General features: G+C 42.6%; 1 protein-coding gene across 1 annotated transcript in view; it reads right to left on the bottom strand.

The window, feature by feature from the left end:
* col7a1l (collagen type VII alpha 1-like) overlaps positions 1-20,646 on the bottom strand; it is a 148,432-nt gene extending 127,786 nt beyond the window's left edge. The window contains exons 1-4 of the mRNA XM_084050160.1: positions 20,329-20,646; positions 6,801-6,971; positions 1,312-1,492; positions 218-377 (exon numbers count right to left, since the gene is read on the bottom strand). Of these exons, the coding sequence (XP_083906286.1) occupies positions 218-377; positions 1,312-1,492; positions 6,801-6,876 (417 nt within the window). The 5' untranslated portion in view covers positions 6,877-6,971; positions 20,329-20,646. The remainder of the gene's footprint in view (positions 1-217; positions 378-1,311; positions 1,493-6,800; positions 6,972-20,328) is intronic.
* Positions 20,647-21,568: the final 922 nt, after the last annotated feature.

Below are 21,568 nucleotides of genomic sequence, written 5' to 3'. Positions count from 1 at the left end.
CTTCTATGGAAGTATGTCACTCACCGAAAATAGGTGATCTACAAGCTAACAACGTGTGTGTGTGTGTGTGTGTGTGTGTGTGTGTGTGTGTGTGTGTGTGTGTGTGTGTGTGTGTGTGTGTGTGTGTGTGTGTGTGTGTGTGTGTGTGTGTGTGTGTGTGTGTGCGCGCGTGCGTGCGTGCGTGCGTGCGTGCGTGCGCGCGCGTGCACGTGCGTACCTTAGGGGTGTGGTCTCTGGCGATGGCGGGACTGAACACGTAGTCGACCAGGAACTGTAGGGCGTCGCCCGTCCTGCTGGCTCCGCCCTCATAGGGGAGGTCCCTGATGGCGGCGAGCACCTCGCCCAATGAGCTGTAGTCTGACAGAGCGATGCGCATCCTGTGGAACACAACACGGCACGATGGGTACACGCTCATAGAAACCTTTATAATCATGTTACGACGACGTATAACAACGTTTATAACATATCGTTGCTGTCCGGCAGAAACCAGATACTCTTTTGCATTTTCTTCCATAATTCAGTGCTATTGAACACCCTTTACATCTGTGTGTTGATACAAATAAATATTGAACCAATGAAAAGTATTAACCAGGGGGTCCCCTAGTCCGGTGGTTCTCAAACTTTTTCACGTCAAGGACCCCTAAATTGACACTTATTAGCCCGCGGACCCCCATTTAAAAATATATTCCAGGGACCCCCATAAGAGAAGATTGTTATGGCTCTAGCAGTGATTCTCAACCATTTTAATTTCAAGGACCCCCAGTTTGACATGCATTATGCTAAAGACCCCCTTTAATGGCATTTCTATTTGTACACTCTGAGAGTTACAGACCCATAAGGGTCCATTTGGTTCCTATCCATAATTTAGCTGGGGACCCCCTGGAACCCCCTCAAGTACCCCTGGGGGTCCCCGGACCCCACTTTGAGAACCAATGCCCTAGTCAACATAGCATCACAATCATTTTAACCACTTAGTTTTGGCTATTGAAAAATAGCAGATCTACAAGCTCACACATATGAGTTTGTATATCTGCTATTTGTTTAAATCTTGAAAATGTGTGCATCTCATCTTTGAATATATATATATTTTTGAAGCGAACATTTTAACTCAAATCTTTACTTCTGGGGGGTCCCTGGCACAAAACATTTTCAGATGTATACCAGTTTAGGGGTCCTTGGCAAGAAAAAGGTTGAAAACCACTGATACTGTACTAATACCAATGATCATGATCAAGTCAAATTTCGGGGAGGAAAAAAAAGTGCGTGCATGTGCCGCCAGTCACACGTTCCATCATCGGGGGGTCACCTTACCTGGGGATGTCGCCGTAGACGGTGACCCCGAAGCGAACGCCGTCCTCTCCCACCACGTTGTCCCGGAAGGACGAGACCACGGCCGAGACGAAGTCCTTCACGCTGGCGAAGCCGCTCTGCTCCACGCTCCACGACTCGTCCACGAGGAACACCATGTCAGCCTGCACCACCGTCCTGCACGCTGAAACAAGAGGAACACCATGTCAGCCTGTACCATTGTCCTACACGTAGAAACAAGAGGAACACCATGTCAGCCTGTACCATTGTCCTACACGTAGAAACAAGAGGAACACCATGTCAGCCTGTACCATTGTCCTACACGTAGAAACAAGAGGAACACCATGTCAGCCTGCACCACCGTCCTACACGCAGAAACAAGAGGAACACCATGTCAGCCTGCACCACTGTCCTACACGCAGAAACAAGAGGAACACCATGTCAGCCTGCACCACCGTCCTACACGCAGAAACAAGAGGAACACCATGTCAGCCTGCACCACTGTCCTACACGCAGAAACAAGAGGAACACCATGTCAGCCTGCACCACCGTCCTACACGCAGAAACAAGAGGAACACCATGTCAGCCTGCACCACCGTCCTGCAAGCTGGGCCGACAGTAGATCCTCATCATCATAATCATCACATACACCATTGGTTCTCAAAGTGGGGTCCGGGGACACCCAGGGGTCCGTGGGCGAGGTACCAGGGGGTCCCCAGCAAAATGTGTTAATATAGCATCACGATAATTTTAACCGCTTTAACTTTTATACTTTGGCTATTCAAAATTAGCAAAGATACAAGCTCATTAGCTTATAGATTAGCTTGTAGATTTGCTATTTTTGAAAAATCTTGAACATTTTGTGCAAATCTTTGTATCTATTTTTAACTCAGCCTAATTTTGGGAGGTCCTTGTCATGAAAAAGTTTGAGAACCACTGATATATAGCAACATAACTTTTTTCTTTTTTTTATACATTTATTGAGACATTTGACAATTACAAATGTTCGCTTTAAAAACATATATAGTCAAAGATTTGCACAAAAAAAAAAAACAGAATTTTTCAAAAATAGCAGATATACAAGTTTGCGCTACAAACTTGTAGATCTGCTATTTTTGAATAGCCAAAGACATCTTAAAATGACACAGATACGTTCCCGGATTGAATGGGTTAAGATACTCAGAGGGACAATACCCTCATAGCTGTCTAACTTCTCCAAAGTGAGTGACACCCACCGCCACAACTCTAGAGGGAGCGACAACGATCTGGGGCTACAACGACAGTGACAACGACCCATATTTAGAACAAAGAAGGGAAAATTATTATTCATTCTAATACTCTGCCACCACAATGTGGAATGCAGTGGGGGAGGAAGGACACACATGTTTTACTTAAGTAAAAGTAGGAATACCACAATACAAAAATACTCTGTTACAAGTAAAAGGCCTGTGTTCAAAATGTTACTTGAGTAAAAGTACAAAAGTATTGGCATCAAAATATACTTAAAGTATCAAAAGTAAAAGTACTAAAATGTTTGAAAATAGCAGATCTACAAGCTCACAACGTGTCGCATCGACAAGCTTGTAGCTACAAGCTCGTAGGGCGGCACCGAGTGCCATGCTACGAGCTTGTAGATCTGCTATTTTCTGGGGGTCCTGAGCAAGAAAAAGGTAGCTATTACCATTATTTGTATACAGGTTTGAGTGGTTAAGAAAAAAACACTAAAACAAAAAAGAAAACAGCCCTGTTTCCTACACTGGCCACTAGATGGCAGTATGGTTCCACTGTGGCAGCACCAGGCTCCCCTCTATGAATGTTTAATGAGACACAAGTGAGGCGAGGAGACAGATCAACATTCTGGGCACTGGGCAATAAAACTTTACTACAGCAATGAGGAATGCTTAGAATAATAAGATAAACACACCCAAAAGTACTGCTAGCGCTCTCTCTCTCTCTCTCTCTCTCTCTCTGGTACTCTCAAACAGAAAACACAGGGAGGATGCAATCTGATGCTGGCTCATGAATATTACATATTATTAAATGTGGAGTCAGAAAAGACACTGGCGCAAATACACACGCGCGCGCACACATACACACACGCGCGCACATGCACACACACACACACACACACACACACACACACACACACACACACACACACACACACACACACACACACACACACACACACACACACACACACACACACACACACACACACACACAGACACACACACACACACACTGTACAGTGTATTATAGGCACTCAGACTGGCTCAGGCAGCAGCAACACATTATTTTGCTGTCTGTCTGTCTGTCTGTTCCTCTCTCTCTCTCTCTCTGTGTGTGTGTCTCTGTCTGTCTGTCAGTTCGCAGTCTGTCTGTCTGTCTAACTGTCCCTCTCTCTCTCTGTGTGTCTCTGTCTGTCTGTGTGTCTGTGTCTGTCTATCTGTCCCTCTCTCTCTGTGTGTGTGTGTGTGTGTGTGTGTGTGTGTGTGTGTGTGTGTGTGTGTGTCTGTGTGTCTGTGTGTCTGTGTGTGTGTGTGTGTGTGTGTGTGTGTGTGTGTGTGTGTGTGTGTGTGTGTGTGTGTGTGTGTGTGTGTGTCTCTGTCTCTCTGTCTCTCTGTCTATCTGTCCCTAACTGCAAGGTCTGCACAAACCCCTCCACCTCATCAACAGCCCGCTCCGTGGCGTAGTGTCTCTCCATAATCAATAACCTATCGCCACGGTGACAACGGCATTGATTAGATCAGTGAATAAAAGATAGGACAGCGCTGATTGTTCTGTTAGTGATAACTCAGCTCCTATCTCACCCGTCTCTCCTCCTATCTCATTCTTTTACACTCTCTCTCCTCCATTATCCCGCCCTCATCCTCCTCTTATTGGCCGCGTTCCCAGAATGCAGCAGGAGGGGGGTGACATATGTCCACCGCCGCGCCCAGTGTGTAAAGTAACTAAGTACATTTACTAAAGTACTGTACTTAAGTACAATTATGAGGTACTTTTACTTTACTAGTAGCCTACTTTTACTTCTACTCCACTACATCTCGGATCCAAATATTATACTTTTACTCCACTACAATTATTTGAAAACTTTAGTTACTAGTTACTTTGCAGCAGGGGTGCAACGCTCACTGGACGGCCTTTCACGCCGTGCTGGAACCTATTTGACCAGGAGCACGCGCGGGCACACGCATAGATTTAAACCCACTTTAAATTCACACCTCAACAAAGTTTTCAAAGGCTCCCGACTCACACCAGGTGAATTAACATAGGAATGAGCCTAGATGCAAGCTACTTTACAATAAAACAAGCCCAAAGTCGCTTGTTATAAGCAGATATGGCAACACTGCCTGCGTCCCTCTGCAGCTCGCCGCGCGCCCGTACATCTCTGACCCCCCAGGCCAGGAAACGACACATCAAAAGGCGGCAGTTGTGTAAAGTAGCTACGTACATTAACTCAAGTACTGTACACCGAGTGCCGCTCTATGAGCTTGTATATCTGCTATTTTCTGAATAGCCAAAGAAATTGATAAAATGACACAGATGCGTTCCCCGGTCTTAAAGGAGTAGTTCACCCAAAAAATGACTTCTTTTCTATCAATTGCACACCCCATGAAGCCTTGAATTCATGGACTTTGTTTTTGTTGCATTCCTAAGCCAATAAATTGATTGTATTTCCGGTAGGAGACACAAAGCATCTACTGTGTGTCTCCTGCCTGAAACATTAGCCGGTAGGAGACGGGAATCAAATGATTGGCTTATAGGAATGCGACAAAAAACTAAAAACAATCCATGACTTCAAGGCTTCATGGGGTGTGCAATTGATAGAAAATATGTCATTTTGGGGTGAACTACTCCTTTAATGGGTTAAATAATTCTCACAAAGCCAAGTGAAGTTTCACAAACTCACACACGTACTGTATATAACTGTGATTTGAAATGATCATCATGGCCCTGAGGAGGAGAGCCATGGAAACGCACATGAATATCAACAACAGTGTTTTTTTTTCTTCACAGCGGTGGTGGCGGGCGGCGGCGGCTAAAAAACGCCTCCGGCTACCGCTGTCCTTTCATAACTCTGCACCCATGACCTCACCTATCGCTCTCTGCCAATCACGACGCAGCTCATGTGTGATTGGGTGATTGGCCTCCTGGTAACATCCAGTAAACACACCCGAGGCTCAGTAGCCTACCTTCGAGGTCACGTCTGTCTGTCTGTCTCTCTGTCTGTCTGACTGACAGCGGTGGAAAGTAACTATGTACATGTATTCAAGACGGTACTGTACTTAAAAGGGCTCATTGCTATAGAGCAGGGGTCTTCAACAGGGGGTCCGGGACCAGTAGGGGGTCCTCAGAGTTACTACAGGGGGTCCGCCAAATCTTTGTGTGATATGATTTTTTTTTGTTTTTTCATTAACCACTTGAACCCTAGCATCCCTTTTCTGAGGAGAAATTTAGCCAAAAATAGCAGATCTACAAGCTCACAACGCCTCGCGCTGCGAGGCGTTGTGACCTTGTAGATCTGCTATTTTTGGCAAAGAGTTATAGGTGTAGAGGGAAAAAAAGAGCAGTTTATCTGAAACACAATTTTATACAATATAGAGGGGGTTCCTGCTTCATCTCTCTCTCCGCTAGGGGGTCCTTGGCCTGAAAACGTTGAAGACCCCTGCTATAGCGTGTTTGTTCAGTAACAGGAGTCTCCCTGTCTCTACAGCTCTTTAATGAGCAGAAAATACTTTTTCAGGTAGGTGACAAAATTTCAGCAAATCAGGAGAGAGGACCCATTTATCAGCTTCATTTTTTACAGTGCTCCAGTTCAGTTTTGTCTGCTCATGTATTTGTGTGATCACTTCCAATTCCATTTGTTTCATCTGCATGAGTAATGTACGGAGTCATTTTGGTAACGGGAACCCCTATTTGTAACTATACCTTTCAGGACGGGAACCTCTTTTGGGGTTCTTGCTGCTATGTACAATATTATAGCAACATACGTTTGTTGTAGTTTTCCCGAAAACTTAGGTGAGGATTTAGAAGCCGTTTTCGGCCTCGGGTCTAAATGGGTACCATAACTTTTTGTGCTTTTACTCAAGTCGGTTTTGAATACCGGACTTTACATTGTGGTATCGATACTTCTTCCACCACTGCTAACAGACAGACAGACAGACAGACAGACAGACAGACAGACAGTGTACAAGAGGGCAGCAGATGGTTCAAATCCCTGAGTAGACTCAAGGCTGTCTGCCTTGCTGAGCAGGCCCAGGTGTGGATATTTAGCACCTGGACAGATGTGCCAGACACAGATGTGCCAAATACAGATGTACAAGTACACCCTTTGACATGTGGGTTTGATTCTGAATAACGGCGCCGTCTGAGATGGAGTAAAACAAAAGCAAAAAACTCCATGCAACAACTTGGAAGACAGAGAACGATTGTGTGAGTGATTGAGTTTGTGGGTGAGTGAGTGACAGACATGTTGGTGTCATCAGTACCTTCAGCCTCTGCAGTGACGGTGACATGGGAGATAGAAAGAGAAAGCAAAAAAATCCAAACGCAAGAGTGATCCATACTCCTCTCCTGTCCTCTCCTCTCCAATCTGCTCCAATCTCCTTCCTTAGTTCCACTTCACCACGTCATCAATTCCAAGTCTTCATTTTCTTTATCTAGAAGAAAGCACAAGAGAAGGCACGTCAGAGTGATTAAATGCATTTCCATATCGTCGGTGTCGGTTGAAAAACTTGTCCCTTTCAGGCAACAGAAAAAAATAATCTGTGTTCCCAATGGATCCAGTTGTTTAGTCACAAGCTCTTGCTAGTATTTTTCATTGGTTAAATATTTTGTTGTTGTCGGGTAGAAACCGCTTATCTCCATATTTAAACTTCTTGTGTTTTTTCGTAAATTAACGTCTTACTTGATCATACTACAGCATCAAACAAAAGCATCAAAAGTAGCAGATCTACAAGCTCGTTTGAGCTTGTAGATCTGCTACTTTTGATATTTTAGAATTTGAATCCTGAAAAGTGACAGTTTTGGACATATGAGGTTTCCACCCGACAGAGGCTATTTCTAGACAATATCCTATACAGTCAAAGAATATTGATGCACATTACTGAGATCAGACACAAGGCAATGCAGTAACAAGGTAAAGGTTATGGAAATAATGCATACTTTGGTACAAACATTTTTTATATATGCACATTGATCGTTTTGAGGTGCCGACCAACGGTGATGGTCAAAAATTAGCAATGATATGGACATGATATGGACATGTATTTTAATGTTCTATCAAAAGTCCCTAAAAGGCCAATATTTAATACTTCCTGTATATTAAAAGTACTGTGTGATGAGATCAACTCCTATTAATATAAATGAATCTTGATTCCGTTCACCTGTGTGATTCCTGTGTGATTCCCATAGCTGCAGTTCCTCCAAACACACCTGAGTGTAATTACAGAGCTACTCTGTTTTGAATCTCATTCAAGATGACATGATCCAGACAGTGTATTACTCATTGTAAACTTAATCAGCAGCAGACTAAAGTATGTGCAGTATCTGAAAACATTTCGGTTAGGAATAAGCAACTTGGTAACAAACATTCTGCACAATGGCCATCTCTCTCTCCCTGACAAACAATAACACTCCATGTGAGTGAGGTTCTACCATGCCATAGCCTGAAGGGTTGGGACCTTTGATTGGTTGCGAGTTGAAGACTGAAACTTCAAAATAAAATGACCAAAAATGTCAGTTCGCTGCAACTTCTTCAGGGTTAGATCTTGAAATGTTTGTCACGCTGAAATACACAGATCATCAATTACATGTGTGGTGACAGTGATGGAGGAAGTACTCGTATGTTTTACTTAAGTAAAAGTATCAATAATGCAATGTAGATATACTCTGTTACAAGTAAAAGTTCTGTATTCAAATCGCCATCAAAATATAAGTACCAAAAGTAGAAGTACTCATTATGCAGAATAATCCATTTCAGTTCAAAATGTATAAAAATCTTTTGAAAATAGCAGATCTACAAGCTCACAATGCGTTGGCTGAAATATGCAATACTGTATATATTCTAGGGCTGAATTGGTTAATGTATGTTTTGTAGCAATAATCAAAATCTACAAAATAACTAGTAACTCAAGTTTTCACGTAATTGTAGTGGAGTAAAAGTACAATATTTGGATCTGAAATAAATTGAGAAACAGGTGTACATTCTCAAAGTACCATACTTTGAAGTCCAAGAATAAATCAGGTATTACTAATACACTTGATGCCGCAATACAACATTAAAAACATATATTTTCTATAAAGATCAGACTAATAATAGTAGCTAATAGAACCACACATTTAGAAGGATCTAAACATAGCAAAGAAAGCAACAACAGCTTCACCAGAAACGATATGTTTTATTTAAAATACATAAATAAATGCATTTCCGGTACCGACCGACCGACCGACAGACAGAGGGTATACAAGAGGGCAGCAGATGGTTCAAATCCCTGAGTATTCTCAAGACTGTGTGCCTTGCTGAGCAGGCCCAGGTGTGGAAATTTAGCACCTGGACAGATGTGCCATGCATACACAGATGTACAATTATGCCCTTTAAGATGACAGAACAACAAGCGTTCGTCCTCCAGATTCAACCTTGTACCCTGGCTGGCAGGGTCAGGATGAAGCTGTGAGGTGAAACACATCTCCAGCCCAGCCCAGAAGGCACATCCTGGGAGGGGGATTAGCTGAGCCCCCCTGAGAGCACCTAACAGCCTGAGAAAACTCACACTGAGAGGTGATTATACAGCTAGTGGTTCTCAAACTTTGTGTTGTGGTCAAAAAGCGTAGCACCGTGTCAAATCTGCAATAACACACACCATGTGTGTTCCATCTTAGCTTCCACCTGCTCCACTTTGCGTCTTCACACACGCACGCACACTAACACACACACACACACACACACACACACACACACACACACACACACACACACACACACACACACACACACACACACACACACACACACACACACACACACACACACACACACACACACACACACACACACACACACACGTGTGCGTAGGACACATCACACCATAGCAAATTTGCATCATCAGCACCATGTGTGTCCATTTCTTATCTCTAGAAGTATGTGCGCTTTTCAGTACTCACACCCCCCATGCATGCATGCGTACACACACACACACACACACACACACACACACACACACACACACACACACACACACACACACACACACACACACACACACACACATTGTAATTGTATGGAAGCAAACATTACACAGCAGGGCGACTGATCCTAGCTCAGCGATGATGTTAACAGCCAGACCGCTGAAGGGTGACTGATCTACTCTCCTTTATGTCGGAATGTATTTCCTTCATGTGGACTACGTTCCTTGCATATCACTGTGACTCAGACATAACCTTAAACAAACCCGATTTTCCCACACATAGGCATATATGGAGATCCGGTTGGGTTGAGCCACAGATCTGACCACTATGCCCATATATGGTCACGTGCATATGGAACGACCGACTTCAAACTCATGACCAAACATTTTTTATAATAATAATTTCACCCACTTCTTTACACCTGCTGCAAACCTGCTGTGAGTTGAAGTGATTCTGATTGTGATTCTAGATCTCAGAGTTGAGATGATGATGCTCAAACACACACATAGTCAGACCACCGAATTGTGACTGTTGTCAGATCTGTGATGCTCAGACAGTCAGTGACTATAACTGTGACGGTCAGACACAGTCTCACTGCCGGCAGTGTTAATTTCGTCGACTAAACTATGACGAAAAATGTTGGTCAACTACCTTTTTTCACTGACAATAGACTAAATTATATTGACAATTTCGTCAACAAATAAAGACTAGACTAAAATGTTAGTGAGGTACTAGTGGAGAAGAGATCCAGTAGAACTAAAAGACAAGTCATTTTATGTTTGGTTCAGTCAGACAACTCTTGGATTGGATTAGAATACATATTTATTAAGCAAGCTTGAGCACGTATATAGAAAGCATGAGGAAGCATAGTTTGGCGTCAGGACTCTGAATCCATTCATTCCCTGTAAGAATAACATTTTAATGCATGTTACATGCCAAATAGCATTTACAGGGAATGAATTAAACCCCCGTGGGGATCTAGAAACAGAGCCTACAGGTGGATGCCGGGGAGGCGGGTGGGATGACTTTCATGGGCAGCGGCATGCAGGTAAGCAGCGAGCAGCGGTAGCAGGATCTCAGCAGCAGAGCAGCGGTAGCGACGCACGTCAGCTCAGCGAGACAGGGAAGCCAGAGTGAGCAGGTAATAGCGCAGTACCTTTAGCCACCCGACCAGGAGAAAAAGTGCATGTGACTGACTAGTCACCTGATCGGTTGGCCCAATCCCTTGAGTTGCCTGGCCTGAACTAGCTCCGTAAACTGCGCCTCATTTGCGCTAGGGTGTTGCGCTCTGAAAATAGCAGATCTACGAGCTTGCAGATCGGCTATTTTCAGCATGCAACCAAGTGTAAAATCAGGCATTATACGACGCCATCAAGGCACCGCCAAAATACATTATTGTCGTCAAAATCAACTGTGTAGATTTAGTGAACTAAAATCTTATGATATTTAGTAGACTAAAACTAGTAAAACAATTAGGCAATCTAGAGTATGGACCGTCTGTTCGGGTTTCTTTTTGCTGCGGTGGTCTCGGGATGGAGTTATGACATTTTTCTACTCGTCCTAGGATATAGTAATATCATATAAAAAGTAAGAAAAACATAGTCCGGAATTCTCCTTTAAACATGCTGGCGGGTCATCTTTGGCCCAAAGACAACACAAGGGCTATGTGGCCTACTGGCAGTGTGCACAAGAACTGTGGGCTATGATGAGGCTGCTGTTTAAAAAGGTAGGAGGACCACATTTGCTACCTGGTCCTTGACAGCTAAACTAGTCCTAAACCAATGGTTCTCAAACTTTTTCATGTCAAGGACCCCCATAATGATATGTATTTGGCCGCGGACCCCCATCTCAAATATTTTGTTCCAGGGACGCCCAAAAGCAAAGATTTGAGTTACAAATGTTCGCTTAAAAATATATACATATTCAAAGGTTTGCAAAAAAATTCACATTTTCTCAAAAATAGCAGATCTAAAGCTCATAGCGCGGCACTCGGTGCCGCGCTATGAGCTTGTATATCTGCTATTTTTGAATAGCCAAAGTATAAAAGACCCCTGGGGGTCCCCGGACCCCACTTTGAGAACCAATGTCCTAAACAATATGCGTGGACAGTTAAACTGTCCAGAAGCCTGGACAAACAAGTGCTGATTCATCAGATAGTGACATGAATTCCCAGGCCTTGGGATTAAGCCGTAACTCTATCCTTTTATACTTGAAATGACCGTGGGAAGAAGAGTAGCATTATTATCAAAGTTCAGGTGCAAAGGAATGGAAGCCCATAAAGATTCCTGCACCGTAGCCCCCGGGCCGTGGGGTTCCTTAGCAATTCAAGGAGGGAGTGGGAGAGATCTCATCTGAGAGAGACAGTGGTGTAAAAAGTACTCTAATGTTTTACTTAAGTAAAAGTATCAATACTGCAATACTCTGTCTGTTACAAGTAAAAGTCCGGAATTCAAAATTGACTTGAGTAAAAGTACAAAGGTAATGGTGTCCTACTTAAAGTACCAGAGGTAAAAGTACTAAAATGTTTGAAAATAGCAGATCTGCAAGCTCACAACGCGTCGCGATGCGACGCGTTGTGAGCTTGTAGATCGGCTATTTTCAAATAGGCTAGATATAAAATAGGGCTACAGTGGTTAATGTATGTTTTATGATGTAATCATTTATATCTGCAAAGTAACTAGTAACGTTTTCAAATAAATGTAGTGGAATAAAAGTAAAATATTTTCGTCTTGAGATGTAGTGGAGTAGAGGTAAAATCATTGAAAATTGGAAATACTCCAGTAAAGTAAAAAATACCTCAAAATTGTACTTAAGTACAGTACTTGAGTAAATGTACTTAGTTACTTTCCACCACTGGAGAGAGACTATATAGTTCAGACATCCTTCATAGAGAGAGAGAGAGAGAGAGAGAGAGAGAGAGAGAGAGAGAGAGAGAGAGAGAGAATTCCAGCAGAGAATGACTTCAGCCTCAAGGCTACACATATTTTGACTGTGTGTAAATGTACTCAATCACTCATTGTATGGAATGAATGAGAGTAGATACCTGAGGACATGTAATGTATAGATGCAACCTGCATGAAGCCATCTTACACACTGCTGTTACGTGTGTGTGAGGAATCTGAGGATGTGTGTGTGTGTGTGTGTGTGTGTGTGTGTGTGTGTGTGTGTGTGTGTGTGTGTGTGTGTGTGTGTGTGTGTGTGTGTGTGTGTGTGTGTGTGTGTCATCATAAAAAAATGTTCCACAGTGATTATAAATTTGTTGCTGGTGGAACCTCTTTTTATACAATTTTTACTTTTCATGTTCTTTTCCGTAAATGAATGCCCTAACTTCACTACAGTGTCACACAAAAGTAGCAAAAAATTGCCGATGTACAATTAGATAGATCGACTACTTTTAGATTTAGCTATTTTTGAATTTGAATCTAATGAGTACCCGACAGAGACGATTTCCATAATGGATATTAAAAACATCACAATGGCATCAAATCAAACAGAAGGATGACCAGAAGATCAGAAAGTCTCCAGGTGGTTCTGATGACCACCAGCTGGTTTCGTGGAAAACAGGAACGAGCCCAACTGGACCAGCGTTGCCAGATTTTGCGAGACAAATAAGCAACCAGGATATGAAAACAAGCCCAAAAGAAGCGACTATAGGCTACATGAGCAGTAGACACTTTAAACCTATATAATAACTCGGCTATTTGAAAATTGCAGATCTACAAGCTCATAGATGAGCTTGTAGATCTGCTATTTTAAAACAAAATCTTGAGCGGAAAAAAGTGCAAAATGCAGAATATTATTGAAACATTTTAACAACACAAATCTGGTAGGGGGGTCCCTGGCACAAATTATATTTTCAGATGGGGGTCCATGGACAATTACATATTAATCTGGAGGTCCTTGACATGAAAATGTTTGAGAACCACTGGTCTAAACAACAAATAAGCAACTACACTTTAGAAACAAGCCCCAAAAAAACTCAAACCGCAACTAACAATATTTACAAGAAAAAAAACAACAAGCTTATTATAAGTCGCTTATAATAAGCAGTGGTGGAAAATAACAAAGTACATGCACTTAAGTACTGTACTTAAGTACAATTTTCAGTGACTTTTTACTTAACTACAGTATTTCCAATTTGCAATACTTTTACTTCTTCTCCACAACATCTCAGAGGCAAATGCTGTACTTTTACTCCACTGCAATTATTTGAAAAGTTTATAAGTTACTTTGCAGATATAGATTAGGCTACTATATTATAAAACCTATTTTATACATACTGTATGCTATTTGAAAATAGCCGATCTACAAGCTCACAACGTGTCGCATCGCGACACGTTGTGAGCTCGTAGATCTGCTATTTTCAAACATCAGTACTTTTACTTTTGGTACTTTAAGTACATTTTGATGCAAACTTTCGTACTTTTACTCAAGTAACATTTTTGAACACAGGCCTTTTACTAGTAACAGAGTATTTTTATATGGTGGTATTGCTACTTTTTCCCTGCAGTGTTTACACCAAATGCCCTCGGTACATAGACATACTCTACAGCATTTTGAATAAATTGCTGCTGTTTGTCTCAACTGTTTTATACCAAGTGAATGCAAAACATTTACATACTGCTGTCGACTGTTTCAAAAGTTTATTCCAACTGTGGACGTATAAGTATTTCTAGCAGAAAAAGCAACGTTTTTATAGTTTCGTAGGACAGTCTTCCCTCTAAGTTACACAAGTTACAAGCTGTAACACAGCTCTGTTTGCACTTTTTTTTATTCCCATTTAAATTGTACAGACATTGTTTTGTTTGTTTTTGTTCCACTTTTAGCTTTGGCAATAGAGTACAGAAGTCCTGACGTCACTCGTTCATCCCCAGGTTCGTAAAGTCATTTCTCTATGGAGAATAACATTGGGTCATCATAGAATCGTCTCATATAAGAATTGTGGTCCAAAAATAAACACACTGTCTCAGCGATATTGTCAGGGAGGAGGTTCTGTATCGTTTATGATAGTCAGTCACTTATATTTGATACAGTCTGTTTCTGGCAAAAATGTAATTAATTCGGCGGAAGTAACATTAGCGTTTTCTCACCGTCAGTTGATGCTTCATATCCATAAGAGTAAAACCGCCGGGGTCATTTGTTTATTTTTGGAACATAGTTCTTATTTGACGCGATATTAAAGACGTCTATGGGGATTCAGAATGGGGGTGGAAAACCGCAAACCAGGTAGACAAACTTAGGATGTGTAAATTACGTCAGACTTCGGTGCTCTATGTAAACGTACGTTTTCCCACGCCAATAAAGCTCCTTTGAATTGAATCGAAATGAATTAAGAGAGGCAGGGAGGGAAAGAGCGGGGGGGAGCCTATTTCACCTATAACTCGGCCAATGCCAATGGGTTCCCGAAAGCTGGAGTCGGCTGAAGAGGACGTCGCAACGCTCGGCACGGCGACTCGCTTGCCTCACAGCTCGCACTGTGGTGCCTTCCATGGCTCAAGTCCGCTTTAGACGGCGTGCCTCTAAAACAGTTTTAACTGTTTTTTTTTGCAGAGCCGTCACCATTTGTATGTCTTGGGTTTGAGAATGTCAGTCCTATGATTAAACACATAACTAAATTAAAGACGTTACAGGACAAGTAAAGCAACTACCACCACCGACACGTTGACAAGCTCTAGGTCAGGGGTCTTCAACAGGGGGTCCGGGACCCCTAGGGGGTCCTCAGAGTTACTACAGGGGGTCCACCAAATATTTGTGTTTTTTATTTATTTATTTTTTTAGCATCCCTATTCTGAGGACAACTTTAGCCAAAAATAGCCGATCTACAAGCTCACATGTGAGCTTGTAGATCTGCTATTTTTGGCAAAGAGGGGTTTGGTGTAGAGGGAAAAAAGAGCAGACCAAGTAAACAAAAAAAGTTGAATCGGAAACACAATTTTATACAATATAGAGCTTCATGCTTCATCGCTCTCTCAGCTAGGGGGTCCTTGGCCTGAAAACGTTGAAGACCCCTGCTCTTGGTTAATACATAAAGGGAGAAAATAAAGGGTTGTTATTTTTTTTGTATACACATCATGTGTACCATGGGGGAGGGCCAGGTGGGATAGCGAGGAAAATCATAATACTTGTGAATTGATTAATTAACATTTATCATAACATATATATATATGTTTTTCTTCTTTTGAGTTATGTAATTGTCTGTATGTTGCATGTTGCATGTGGGATCGGGGTGGGGGTAGATGTAAGGGCACAAAAATAAAAATAAATGTACTTTTGACATCCTATGGCTAAAAAGTACATTTTTTTAAAAAAGCAATAAATACATATTTAAAAAAAGAGAATGTCGGTTCCGCATTTTGCATGCGGAAGTGCCCCGGGACGGCACCAGATGGTTGGAAGGTTATCTTTGGTCACGTTTGTTTGTCCCAAGAAGCAGAGGTGGAAAAATAAATATTTGTTTTTACTGAAGTAAAAGTATCAATACTGCAATGTAGAAATACTCTGTTACAAGTAAAAGTCTGGAATAAAAAATGCACTTGAGTAAAAGTACAAAAGTATTGGTATCAAAATGTACTTCAAGTATCAAAAGACTCATTATGCAGAAGGTCCCATTTCAAATGTATAAAATGTATTAAAAATCCTGTGAAAATAGCAGATCTACAAGCTCACAACACGTCGCTTTAATACGCGTTGTGAGCTTGTGGATTGGCTATTTTCAAATTGCCAAAGTATATATATAGGTCTGAAGTGGTTTTGTAATAATAATCAAAATCTACAAAGTAACTAGTAACTAAAGCTTTCAAATAAATGTAGTCGAGTAAAAGTACAATATTTGGATCCGAGATGTAGCGGAGTAGAAGTAAAAGTATTGGAAATTGGAAATACTCTGAAAAGTAAAGTACAAATACCTCAACATTTTAAGAAATGTACTTAGTTACTTTCCACCACTGGTCCCAAGAAGTCACGATATAGGCCTAGGTTTGGGGGAGTGAGAGTGAGAGTGGTTACCTGAGGTCTTATGTGAGGAAGAGGAAGTGAACTGTGGTTACCTGCATTACCGTTCCTGAGAGGATTAAAGCAGAGAGAATACAAACACAAGAGTCACATCCTCTCCTTAACCACTTCAATTCATATAATCTCTGTCTCTCTCTCTCTCCCTAACACACACACTCATGGTGGTGCGCGCGCGCGCACACACACACACACACACACGCGTGCGCACGCACGCACACCACATGCCCTACAAGTCCAACTGCATGTCAGCTATTTTCTACATAATGGCATTTTCCACCTCACCACATCAGAGGATTATCCCCATAGGTGGGAAATTGGTAGCAGCGAAAAAGACAGTACTACACACACACACACACACGCGCACGCACGCGCACACACACACTCGCGTGTCCAAGAACGCACTCACGCACGCATTAAGGTGCACTCTCAGACAGCACAAAAAGCTGTGTGATCTCCATACTTTTATGACACCTCACATACCTCATCACATCGTTGCTGTCGTGGAGAAACCTCTTATCTACATACTGTAACTTTTTTTACACGCCCTACTACTTGATCACACTACAGCGTCACACTACAGCATCAAAAGCAGCAGATCTACAAGCTCGAAACGCGGCGCGAAGCGACGCGTTTCGAGCTTGTAGATCTGCTGCTTTTGATGCTTTTGAATTTGAATCCTGAAAAGTAACAGTTTTGGACGCATGAGGTTTCCACCCGACAGAGACGATATTATGCAAAGATGAGATGTAACAAGATGTATAACTCTCAGTATAACACAGATCTGATATGCAAGCACACACGCACACGCACGCGTACACACACACACACACACACGCACGTACGTACGTGCGCGCACACACAGGCACACACACACACACACACACACACACACACACACACAGAGCATAGAGTTCAACACAGTCTTTTGTATCATTTCTGGATAACCAGCCAAGCGGCAAACAGACATGTCCACGCATGGAGCCAGAAACATCCACACTGTGCATAACTCCGTCTCACACAAAGCAAACACTCTTTAACATGCATCAATTATACATTACGGCGGACGTGTCATAATAATGCCATGGAAAAGTGTGCATTCACGTCAAAAGCATGGGATTCGTGTAAAAACATGATCAATGCCATGCATAAATGACGGTGCAGCTTTGGCTGTATAGCAGAGAGAAGAGTGGATCATTTAAATAACATTATGCACCACGAATCGATGAAGGCTGCCATGTAACCTTGTTGTTGGCACAGCTGGCTGCACGTGCGTGTTGTCTGTATGTGAATAGTGCCCAGAACAAGTGTGTGAGTGAGTGAGTGAGTGAGTGAGTGGGTGATTGAGTGCAGGGGCGGCCTTAGTGATGTGGGGGCCCGTTTCAAGAGCTAATATGAGGTCCCCATATGAAAAAAAAGGAGGTTTCAATTGAAATATAGCAAAGGCCGCCAGTGAGTGAGTGAGTGAGTGAGTGAGTGAGTGAGTGAGTGAGTGAGTGAGTGAGTGAGTGAGTGAGTGAGTGAGTCAATCAGCAGTGTTGTGCCTGAACGCGTTCAATGAACGATCGTTCATGAACAACCGTTCATGAACTTGTTCATGTTTTGGGGCGAACGTGAACTGAACATACTGTATTACCGCTAGATGAATGTTATTGTTCATTCCGGCGTTTGTGAACGGCGCTCTCTCACAGTATAACTAAGAGCCTTCCAGGCGACAACACACACATGTAGCTAAAACACACCGTAAACAGGTCTTAATATGGAGCGTAAAACCACCCAATCTGGCAACACTGAGCTGCCTGTCACCCCTGGCTATCGGTAGTAAAGCGTTAGGGAAATGCCAGTATTCTGAGGGCTGTCCCAAACAGATGCCAGCTTCCTCTCTCGGATTTCGGGAGTTGTAGTTCCAGACTCTATATAGCATTCAGGAGGTGTAGTTCCAGACTCTATATAGCATTCAGGAGGTGTAGTTCCAGACTCTATATAACATTCAGGAGGTGTAGTTCCAGACTCTATATAACATTCAGGAGGTGTAGTTCCAGACTCTATATAACATTCAGGAGGTGTAGTTCCAGACTCTATAATACATTCAGGAGGTGTAGTTCCAGACTCTATATAACATTCAGGAGGTGTAGTTCCAGACTCTATATAGCATTCAGGAGGTGTACTGTAGTTCCAGACTCTACATAGCATTCAGGAGGTGTACTGTAGTTCCAGACTCTACATAGCATTCAGGAGGTGTAGTTCCAGACTCTATATAGCATTCGGAGATTGTGGAATAGTTGTCTGGCTAGGCGAGACTAGCAGACGAGAGTTAAAGGTGATGGCCCAAAAACACCACCATGACTAATTCAGGGCGTGTTGCTCTAGTCACTAACACACATTGCAGCCACTTAACGCACCCTGTAGATATAGTAAACATTGGCGTGGACCAGTGGTGTACAGTAAGTAAGTACATTTACTCAAGTACTGTACTTGAGTACTGTACTTGAGTACAATTTTGAGGTATTTTTTACTTTACTGGAGTATTTCCAATTTTCAATACTTTTACTTCTACTCCATTACATCTCAGAGGCAAATGTTGTACTTTTACTCCACTACATTTATTTGCAAACTGTAAGAATCAAGTACAATGATCATTGCAAGAGTTAAATTGTTAAGACTCTGGCATCAATACACACATGGGCTGTTAATGAATGAATGAATGAATGAATGAATGACTACTTCTCCAAAATGAGTGACACCCACAGCCTTGACCATGATGTGGTACAGTGGCGTCAGTTCAGCAAAAGCTAATGTATGGCAAGGTTAGGGTTGCCAACTCCCAGAGATTAAAATAAAGGACATCTATCCTGACATTTTCCGGGGTCAAACCCCCCCCCCAAACCCCCAAAATGCATAGAAAACTATGCATTATACCTATAATATAATACAAACACAATGGTCTTACACCTGTATTAGGCTACTATTCATGAATTATTATTTTTCTAATTATAATTATATATATTTTTTTTCCTGAAGCCAAGGTATGTCACCTGCCATACCTTGCCATACCCAATAGGCTCTATGCACAGCAGCCATATTATCACTTCCTTCACAGGTGTTACCAATGATACTAATGAAGGCTCACAGTAGTTCTCAGACCTTTTAATTTCGACGACCACCATAACTCTAAGAGTGTACAAATGGAACCAAATGGACCCGTAACGTTTCATTTGGTTCCATTTGTACACTCTCAGAGTTACACACCGTAACTCAAAGAACCATGATGGTCCCTGGACCCCAATTTTAGACCCACTGGTGTAACAGAGTGTTTCCAGTGAGCCAACATGCAAAATAGCAGCATCCTGACTCTGTTTGACCAGAATGGAACAGAGCCTTCATTAGTATCATTGGCAACACCTGTGAATTTCTTCACAATATGCTGCTGTGCATAGAGCCTATTGACGCCCCTGATGTGGTACCACCCAAATATAGAACAAACATCGGGAAGTTCTCATTCTACTACTCTGCCACCATAAAGTGGAATGCCCTGACAGACACCCATCCATTAAAGGACGTGTAACACTGGTTTATTTCCAAACTGACCTGAACAAAACATCTATCAGGAGACCACAAGGGGAGGTACATGTCTCTCTTTTGTACGTGTAGCGTTTGTTGATGAACACGATTCTATGCTGTGTTGATGAATTGAATACATAGGACCACGATGGAAACAAGTCCTTAGGAGTTTTGTTGTGATGCTATACATTGTGCTGTTTACATTTCTGACTAATAGAGTATTCAATCAATCAAACATTTTTTTTTAAAGATCACTCTTACCTCTCTCTGATGAACTCAAAGTGAGTCAGATTTTCTTCACAGGTTGCCAAGTTGAGATCCAGGTTGAACATCCACCTCAAAAAGGAGACAAAAAAAGTCTCAATCTAAGTTTGTCAAGAAAAAAAAGAAAAACAATAAAAACAAAGAAAAAAAGTGTAATAGTCCAAAACGTAATGTTGTATTCCTTCAGAGGTAGTTACATCAAAGTCGATATATTCAGTGTGTGTGCGGACTGTGCGTGCGTGCGTGCGTGCATGCGTGTGCATGCGTGTGCATGCGTGTCTATGTGTGTGTAAGCGTATGGGAGAGAGAGAGAGAGAGAGAGAGAGACACACACACACACACACAGAGACAGACAGACAGAGAGAGTGAGAGTGAGAGTGAGGTAGAGACAGGATCCTGGGAGTGCAGATGTGTGTGAAAAAAGGTGAATGACAAGCAGAATGGGCTGTGCTGTAATACTGGGAAAAAGTTAGACTAAGGAAGGGGGCATGAACCTGCTGCTATCTGTAGAGAGAGAGAGAGAGAGAGAGAGAGACAGACAGACAGACAGACAGACAGACAGACAGACAGACAGGCAGAAAAAGAGGTGGTGTTATTTAGGAGTTTGACCCTGACATGAATGCGTTATTACTGTGTGTGTGTGTGTGTGTGTGTGTGTGTGTGTGTGTGTGTGTGTGTGTGTGTGTGTGTGTGTGTGTGTGTGTGTGTGTGTGTGTGTGTGTGTGTGTGTGTGTGTGTGTGTGTGTGTGTGTGTGCGTGCGTGTGCGTGTTCATACAGTACATGGACAAATTAACAGTCCAGGATATTCGACTCAGAGATTACACGTTGTTCAAGAAGTAGTGAAAATAGGAGATCTGTTTGTAGTTTGGGTCCCTGGCAAACGTCTAACACACACACACACACACACACACACACACACACACACACACACACACACACACACACACACACACACACACACACACACACACACACACAGTAAGCTGGACCACTGCCAAACCAGGAAGGAGGAATGGCACGAAAACTGCATCTCAAGGCCTCGAATGACCCTTATGAACAACAATACACACTGACAACCTGTTCCATGTCTGGGACACACACACACACTAACGCACGCACGCACGCACGCACGCACGCACGCACGCACGCACGCACGCACGCACGCACGCACGCACGCACATCATACATATCATACATACTGTACACACACGCGCGCGTGCGCAGACAGAGGCAGCT

Source organism: Gymnoscopelus microlampas (assembly GCF_963454915.1).
Source record: "Gymnoscopelus microlampas genome assembly, chromosome: 23".
Lineage (NCBI taxonomy): Eukaryota > Metazoa > Chordata > Actinopteri > Myctophiformes > Myctophidae > Gymnoscopelus > Gymnoscopelus microlampas.
Note: the sequence above shows the minus strand (reverse complement) of the source record. Positions and strands in the feature narration are given on the sequence as shown.